The sequence below is a fragment of the Oncorhynchus masou genome, chromosome 27 (assembly GCF_036934945.1).
Source record: "Oncorhynchus masou masou isolate Uvic2021 chromosome 27, UVic_Omas_1.1, whole genome shotgun sequence".
Taxonomy (NCBI): Eukaryota; Metazoa; Chordata; class Actinopteri; order Salmoniformes; family Salmonidae; genus Oncorhynchus; species Oncorhynchus masou.
Genome location: NC_088238.1, coordinates 39,942,312 through 39,951,146, shown reverse-complemented (window position 1 = coordinate 39,951,146; position 8,835 = coordinate 39,942,312). Strand labels below are relative to the sequence as shown.

Genomic DNA, 8,835 nt, shown 5'->3' with positions numbered 1-8,835 from the left:
TTGTTGAGATCGGTGTGGAAGAACTTGACTGGCCTGCACAGAGCCCTGACCTCAACCCATCGAACACCTTTGGGATGAATTGGAACAACTGCGAGCCAGGCCAAATCGCCCAACATCAGTGCCCGACCTCACTAATGCTCTTGCAGCTGAATGGAAGCCAGTCCCCGCAGCAATGTCCCAACATCTAGTGGAAAGCCTTCCCAGAAGAGTGGAGGCTGTTATGGCAGCAATGGGGGGGGGACCAACTCCATATTAATGCCCATGATTGTGGAATGAGATGTTCGACGAGCAGCATCCACATACCTATGGCCATGGAGTGGGTATACAGTACCTTCAGAGAGTATTCACACCCATTGACTTTTTCCAAATTTTGTTGTGTTATGAAGTGGGATTAAAATGGATTAATTGCTTTCTAAAAGTGAGAGAAAAGGCTGCAGGCTGACAGCTGCTCTCCAAACAGTGCTCCACATTGCATTTTAATCGAGATTGGAATCACTTTAGTCAACGTATATTTTTGCATACTTAACATTTTTGGTCCTGCCATACCCAACTCCCCTGAGATACACCTTGTTTGATTATTTTGGCTATGTTTTAGTGTGTTGAATGGGTTGTGTGTGTGTGTGTGTGTGCGCGCATGTTTATTTACATTAACATTACATTATTTCCCTTTTATAACTAAGGTTATCAGTATGTGTTCTGGTCTGCCTGCAGGCCTCTCCAGTATGTTGATGACAAACTGCTCCTTGGTCTGTGTGACAGTGTGTGTGTGTGCGTGAGAATACAGGAGAGTGGTTAAAGGGCCAAACCCCTAAGACTCAGATGAACTTGTCGATACCATTTGTCTCTGCGTGCAGTTTGAAAGAAGTTGCGTGTGCGTGTCTGTGCAAATCACACTTGTGTCAGAAGGTGAATTCACCAATTTGTATGTCGCTCTGGATAAGAGCGTCTGCTAAATGACTTAAATGTAAATGTAAATGTAATGTGTGTGCGCCTGCATGTGTGTTCGTATTAGCACCTCAATAGATAGGTATCTGTGTGAAGTATCTGACCTCTATTGAACTGTGTTGCTCCAGTCGCATATCTCTGTAGATGAGAAAAGGTCACGAAGTCACTACCACAGTCTGCAAAGTGCAAACAACCAAACAACCACCCCAAGGGGGATACACCGAACACAGTGGGATTGACTCCCACAACTGTTTATTTAGGCCATATCTATTACAGCAACCTCTAAGCCTCGTAGGTTATCAAACAAACTACCTTAGGCTGACTTATACTTGGAAGTAGGCCTATAGGTAAGCCTTGTAAATATACTTAGAATTGTTCATGCTTTATAGTCGCACAGACCATTCTTCTGTTAATTGGGGGTCATTACGGCCGGACTATAGGGTAGGTAGAAAAGAAAGAGGGAGACCTTAACCACTGGAGTGTGTCCAGAGGGGGGAGGGGACGGGGGGACGGGGACGACACACAATAATAAGAGGGGGAGGGGTTGGTAAAGAAGCTCAGGAAAGGGGGCAGGGAAAAGAAAGGTGGCAGGGAGAAGGGACAGGGATAATAGGTTGAGGATTCTCCTATAGCGATATTGAAAAGAAGTGTTGTGAGGAGATCTCTTTAGCTGCTATTGTTGTGCGACTTTTTTTCATCCCGTCGGACTTTCTTTTGTGTTTGGGTGCTGAAATGTCTGAAGGCTATATAAAGTTATTTGTGCAGTTTCTTCGATTACATGTTGTTTATGTCTAAATCAATACATTTTCTTAACAGAGGATTGCCGTTTTCTTATTAATACATGGATTACAGGCATAAATGAACTAAGTCGCAAATTATAGTGACACTTTATGGAGGGTAATGATGTGTTGTCATTGACAACTGTAACGGAATTATCATCATGTCATTTACCTTTAGTTCGGCAATTTTAGCACTGGACAAGGTTACTTACCCGCAAAATCGCTTCCTAATTCCGAGACGATATCATCGATCATAACATTCTACGTAGCAATGAAATTATTTGCGCGTCACCTTTTAGAACTCCCTTTTCCATCCGTGCTCGACGTGTCGAAACCCGTACGCGTCCCCTCCCCCACCCTTCCTATTCTCCCGCTTGACAACAGCGGGGAGAATCGGACCCTGTGCCATGAATCGTGCCCACGGCAGGGCTGTGGGAAAGTTCGGGAGAGAGAGCACCCACACATTGTCATGGTAATGTTGGTGGGTGGAGGTGTTGGGGGCGCGAGGCTGTGGTGCGTAAAATGTATATATACATGTATGTACCCCTTCTTCAGTGCTCCTTTCTCCCTCTCTGTTGAACTATTCGTTCATAAAATACTAAAACAGTGTAAACTGAGTTTTGTGGGGGACTATAGCTGCAGAAGAGAGGGGCCCACAAGGACACAGATAGTGTGGACTGTGGAGCTCTCAGTTCGTCAGGTGGTTTGGTGCGTGCGCCTTGCAGCTCGAGGATGACGGCCTTCAACATGGGACACCGGGGAAATGGGCGCGAGAGGAATTTTAGCGCTAAAGAAGAACGAAAGGTAAGCTTGCTGCAATCAAATTGGCCTATATGAAAAGGTTTCGATATGATGCATTTGGGCGTCATTTAAGGAACTGGGTAATACATCAAGTAAAGGGTTGTGCAAGAATTGTGCTTAGTAAAACTTTTTTGCAGTTAAAACCCTATATTTTCATGATGCATGAATGCAATTAAGGCATGCATACTGTACTACCACAGATAATAAGATGCATGCATTGATGCAATGTGCAGAGAGTTGGTTGAGTTTGCAGACTTTGCATCAGCAGGTGGGGGGTGGGTAGTCAAAGAGGGCTTGGCTAGGGTGTTCTTATTCCAAAGTGTCTATTGCAGACTTGATCTGAGTATCAAAATCACATTTCCCCAAATATTAAATTGAAACCACTGAAATGTAACAACAATTTCTGATTACATCCATTCAAATCCTTTCAAACCACAGCAAAACTGATTGATTATTTTAGATCAACATTGATAAACATGGTTCGTTTTCTATTTCTTTATGCCTTTACTTTGACATATCATAAATGGTCACTGTAAAGGTTTAAACAATTGCCAAGGCGTCAATTGGGTTAATATGTAGACAGATACATTAATTGGCCTGTTGATTTGATTGATAGTTGCGGAAGCCTCTAATTGAGAAAAAGAGGCGGGAGCGCATCAACTGCAGTCTGGAACAACTGAAAGGAATCATGGTGGATGCATACAACCTGGATGTGAGTACACACACACACACGATGAGAATATTTTGAGAGTACAATTGCAAAATACATTCTTCCTCCCATCTCCTTCTGAATCACTCCTCTTTACACAGCAATCTAAACTGGAGAAGGCTGATGTACTGGAGGTTACTGTGCAACATATGAAGGGTCTGCAGAAGGGTCACGGTTCAGGTAAGTGCCTAACACACACACACACACACACACACACACACACACACACACACACACACACACACACACACACCGTCACTTCGGGGGACAGTAGTCCACTTGGCTGTTTTCGTTCTTAAAACATTGTTCTAAATTCGAACAGAACATACATAACCTGTTTAAAATTCTTACAGTGATGGAAGCTTTGGAACCTCCCATGATGTGCAGGATTATCATGCGTTGTCAATCACTGAATAATGTTGCCCAATAGGGGTCCTTCACTCTACATATCAATGAGCTCCTATTGGGTCAAATCAGTCAAATGATTGACAACAAGCGACAAACTGTGATTAAAAACAAGCCAGGGAATGGGATAGAAACTTCTTCGCGACCCTGATCACACATTTAACGAGTTGATATCAGCTGATTTGTTTTATTTCAAGTTATATGAAGTAATATATTCTATTGACCGATATAAACTTGCTCACAAAGCTCACTGCATATTCATTAGTCCATAATACCATCAATATACTGCATACCCTACTATATATATATATATATATATATATATATATATATATATATATATATGTATTATACTAATATACATTGTAGGCCTACTAAACCTGTGAGTTGGTGTTCAACCCTGACTCACCACTTCTCCCTTGTGTTCGTATCTCTCTCTAGGTTCTCCTTCTGGTCCCAGTATAGGGTTTGAGTCCCGGCAGCGCTACAGCAGTGGATACATTCAATGTATGCATGAGGTCCACAACCTGCTCAAGAGCTGCCCAGGCATGGACAAGCCACTGGGGGCCCGGCTCCTCAACCACCTGCTCAAGTCTTTGCCCCACATCAGCTCTGAGACTGGGGCTGGGAACACTGGTGGCAATGGGACCAATGGTATCAATGGGACTCCGACTAGGGCTATTGGTATGAGTAATAGGAACAGTGGTTGTGTTGGTGGTGGTAGTAGTAATGGTGGTAGTCCCATGTCTGGATCTGGGCCTGTCTCCCCTCCCCAGTCTCCACTTTCTCTGTCATCTGGAGGTGGAGCGCAGTCACTCCAGCCTGGTTGTTTACAGATGCATCATGCCACACCCCCCTTGCAGCCATCACCCTCACCAATAGGAAGCTCACCACTCCACGCCCTTTGCAGCCAGGTACATTCTGGTAGAGATGGGAGGGATCAGCAGAAGTCCGTCTCCTCCTCCCCTCCTTGTTCCCCCAATCTACCCCAGCCTGGGGTGTTTCACCCCGCTCCCCTGTCCCCTTTCTCACCCCCCGGGGGAGACCCCTCCATGTGGAGGCCTTGGTGAAGACCTCAGGGAACAGACAAACACACACACACCTTCCATCAAGTTAGGTACCCTGATTTTTTTTCCTGACCCCGTGACCTGACAAGGAAAATGCCCAGGCTGTAGGCCGACTAGGGCCTGGAGTTTTCCCAGTCAGGTCATAACGCTGTGGCAAGGAAAAACTCAGGGCCCTTTTATGTTTTATGAATCCCATCTCATGGGATCGCTCAATTCTGTTTTTCCTGGATCTAGTTGAGGATTCAGAAAATGCAGATCCAGGTGTATCTGCAGTTTCACTTATGTAAAGTTAAAACCAATGTGTTGTGGTGCAACTGGGCCAGCCCCCTAGGAACATAGCTCTGGTGCTCTGCTATAGTACACAATGCCTGCATTCTATAGCCACATGGCAAAATGATAGGGTCTAATTTTCACTTTTAAATGTTTGGTCATTCATACATTTTAGACATACATATATTTGTATGAGATTGGGGAAGAGTAAGCATTATAGCTACTTCAAGTTTGTACAGTTTTCTTGTTTTTTTTGTCTTCCTATGTTGTAAACTTCTCTTTTCAAATAGTTCATATTTTGTGTTTTAGAAGTGAATCACAATGTTTTTGTTTAATATTTTGTCACTCATCTTTAATTGATTGATTAATTAACTGATACAACTGATTTGGTATTGATTAATTGATTCAGGTCTAGCTAAATTTGGAAATTAAAACTCAACAACTCATCCTTGTATATTACAAGAAGTTGCTAGGCTGTTTCATATTGAAGCAGCTAAATAAAGTGTAAATTGGCTGGAAGTTGAAGTGTTGTATGGTCTCGAAATTAAATAAAAAATGTATTACAACTGTGGCCTAAATGTGAATCTTTTTATACCTGTCTCATATTCAAGCAGGCAAAATAAAGTCCAATTTGTAAGTCGCTCTGGATAAGAGCGTCTGCCAAATGACTTAAATGTAATGTAAATGTAAAGTGTGAAGTTGGTTAACATTTGGAGTTTATGGTTTCAGAATTTAATAAATGAATGCAACTGAATTGACAATATCATTTATTTTGTATGAATATCAAATCATAAAAATATAATTATATTTTTAGTGCATGTGAAGATAAATATTATAATGCTGTTATGTAGGATACCATTCGTTCTCGTGCGTTTGTCGACGTAAGATAGCGTGGCCGAGCGGTCTAAGGCGCTGGATTAAGGCTCCAGTCTCTTCGGGGGCGTGGGTTCGAATCCCACCGCTGTCAGGTAGAATTTTGACGGAACTTTAGTGACGTAAAAAGGTTATCTCTAAATCTGTAAATAAACAGTGATTATTGCCGCGTAAACCACTCCAAAAAGAGATACATTTCCAGGTAGATATGCTGTAATGCATAGATCTATCCATAGTAGAAAAAGTTGCATGGAGTGACTGTCAAATTAAACATGATGTCCGAGGAAGACTAAATGTATTACCACTAGGTCGCACTGTTGCGTTACTAATGGCTTTTTCGGGTACGTCTGGCTTGTCTGCGTTCACTTCAATGACATTTCCACACTTCCAAATTCACAAAATGTTCTGCTAAACTCTTGGTTTACATTTCCCCCATTTAAGAGCAGGCTTATGTGAATCATTAGGCCTATATATTACTCTTTTCACCCCACAGATAGAGAGAGTAATATTTACTGTTCACTTTTTGTTTGTTTCACTTTTGTTTATCCATTTCACTTGCTTTGGCAATGTAAACATTTCTTTCCCATGCCAATAAGGCCCTTTGAATTGAATTGATAGAGACAGAGTGAGAGCCTGAAACACTGTCTGAGTGGTTGAACATATGGAATTCAAGGGATACAATGACATCTATAAGAACGGAGTGTACAGCAGACTCGATGCTTTTTTCCATAGGCTCCATCATTCTTGAAATAACAGACAGAGAGAGACCAGAGACCAAAGATAGAGAGAGACCAGAGAGAGAGACCAGAGTGAGAGAAAAATACTATGTGTAAGAATAGAGGGTATAGAGAGACGGGGGTCTGTGGCCTTTGGCACATCTGTGTGAGACAAAGAGAGATCAGAGAGAGATAGCGAGAGAGACTGTATATAAGTGTGTAAGAAGAGAGGGTATAGAGAGAGCAGGGGAAGTTTGTACGTGTTTGAGAGAGAATGTATTAAGGTGAGGGTGAGAGAGAGAGAGAGAAAGAGAAAGAGACTGTACGAGAGAAAGAGCAGTGGAATCAGATACAGATGTAGAGGGAGGAGGGAAACGACTGGGCACACACTGGTTGAATCAACGTTGTTTCGACATCATTTCAATGAAATTACGTTGAACCAACGTGGAATAGACATTGAATTGACGTCTGTGTCCAGTGGGAGGTGCGTGGGGTGAAGATAGGTATGTGACATTTGAATGAGCAACACATGGGAAATGTTGCTGTCTAGCTAGGCTAGGGAGGCCCATGCCTCACTCAGTAATGTGATACATATTTTGAGGTCCATTTTCAACTTTCAGATATGTAGCCTAGACACAAACATGTACACATACATGTAGGCTACAGGCATGATTGCAGGCACACACACTCGTGAAGGCATTATTAATAAGATGATAATAATAAATCACCACGTGACCATGCAACTGTGGGTCACATCATTTTATAACAGTAGGCTCTAACAGTGTAAGACGTTTTTGTAACAATTCAAACATAAATAGTACCAAAATGTGTTTAATCTTAAAACCAAGAAAATCCATCCATGAAATATGGAATTTCCATAAAGTAGCCTAAACCACGAGTTGTTTAAAAAAAGTAAACCTCAAACCACTTTGACCAACTGACTGGTCCAGCTACTCTGTGTAGGTCACAGGAGGTGGGTGGCACATTAATGGAGAAGGAAGGAGGAAGGGGAGAAGTCTCTGGTCTGATGAAACCAAGATTGAACTCCTTGGCCTGAATGCCAGGCGTCACTTCTGGAGGAAACCTGGCACCATCCCTACGGTGCAGAATCATGCTGTGAGGATGTTTTTCAGCGACAGGAACTGCGAGACAAGTCAGAATCGAGGCAAAGATTAACAGAGTAAAGTACAGAGATATCCATGAAGAAAATGTGCTCCAGTGCTCAGGACCTCAGACCGGGGCGAAAGTTCACCTTCCAACAGGACAACGACTCTAAGCACACAGCCAAGACAATACAGGAGCGGCTTCGGGACAAGTCTCTGAATGTCCTTGAATGGACCAGCCAGAGCCCAGACTTGAACCCGACCGAACATCTTTGGAGAGACCTGAAAATAGCTCTGCAGCGCCACTCCCCATCCAACCTGGCAGAGCTTGAGAGGATCTGCAGAGAAGAATGGGAGAAACTCACTAAATACAGATGTGCCATGCTTGTAGTGTCATACCCAAGAAGACTCGAGGCTGTAAACGGTGCCAAAAGTGCTTCAACAAAGTAATGAGTAAATAGTCGGAATACTTACGTAAATGTGATATTAAAGTTTTTTTTTAATATACATTTGAAAACACTTCTAAAAAACTGTTTTAGCTTTGACATTATGGAGTATTGTGTGTAAATTGCTTATTTTAGGAGAAGGCTGTAGCGTGGAAAAAGTCAAGGGGCCTGAATACTTTCCGAATGCACAGTTCTTGCACTGGCTCTATGCACACTCACTGGACTCTACCCAAAAATTCTACACATACCACACTCAAACACCAGTGGAGGATATAGCTCCTCCCACCAGCCTCCACTATCCAACACACACACACACCAGAATTTGAACAGTCTTTATAATCCCCTCTACGCACACACACACACACACACACACACACACACACACACACACACACACACACACACACACACACACACACACACACACACACACACACACACACACACACACACACACTGCATACCCGAAACGATTGACCCAAGTTAAACTACAGTACATCTTTGTTTTAATGGATACACAGAAAACACATATTGCAAGCACATATTGATGACACACACTCACACATAGACACACTTTAACACTCTTCAGATATGCTGCTGCTACTCTTATCTATCCTGATTGCTGAGTCACTTTTACCCCTATTCATTTGAATTATCCTTTACTGTTTAACTCAGCATTTTTGGGAAAGGGCTTGTGAGCAAGTAAGCATTTCACGGTAAA

General features: G+C 42.6%; 1 protein-coding gene and 1 non-coding gene across 2 annotated transcripts; both read left to right on the top strand.

Annotated features, from left to right (window-relative positions):
• The first annotated feature begins 2,121 nt into the window (after nt 1-2,121).
• her8a (hairy-related 8a) lies at nt 2,122-4,865 on the top strand. The gene is made up of 4 exons (XM_064939024.1): nt 2,122-2,528; nt 3,142-3,237; nt 3,336-3,414; nt 4,081-4,865. Exons 1-4 carry the CDS (start codon nt 2,457-2,459, stop codon nt 4,707-4,709), a joined length of 876 nt encoding a protein of 291 aa, XP_064795096.1. The 5' UTR covers nt 2,122-2,456; the 3' UTR covers nt 4,710-4,865.
• A 996-nt stretch (nt 4,866-5,861) lies between these two features.
• trnal-aag (transfer RNA leucine (anticodon AAG)) lies at nt 5,862-5,943 on the top strand. Its single transcript has one exon. It is a non-coding gene; the product is annotated as a tRNA-Leu (tRNA).
• The last annotated feature ends 2,892 nt before the right edge of the window (nt 5,944-8,835 follow it).

Coding starts and splice junctions, on each gene's coding strand:
- her8a (XM_064939024.1), top strand. CDS start 2,457: ATGACGGCCTTCAACATGGGACACCGGGGAAATGGGCGCGAGAGGAAT. Junction 2,529..3,141: donor GCGCTAAAGAAGAACGAAAG/GTAAGCTTGCTG, acceptor TTTGATTGATAG/TTGCGGAAGCCTCTAATTGA. Junction 3,238..3,335: donor TGGATGCATACAACCTGGAT/GTGAGTACACAC, acceptor CTCTTTACACAG/CAATCTAAACTGGAGAAGGC.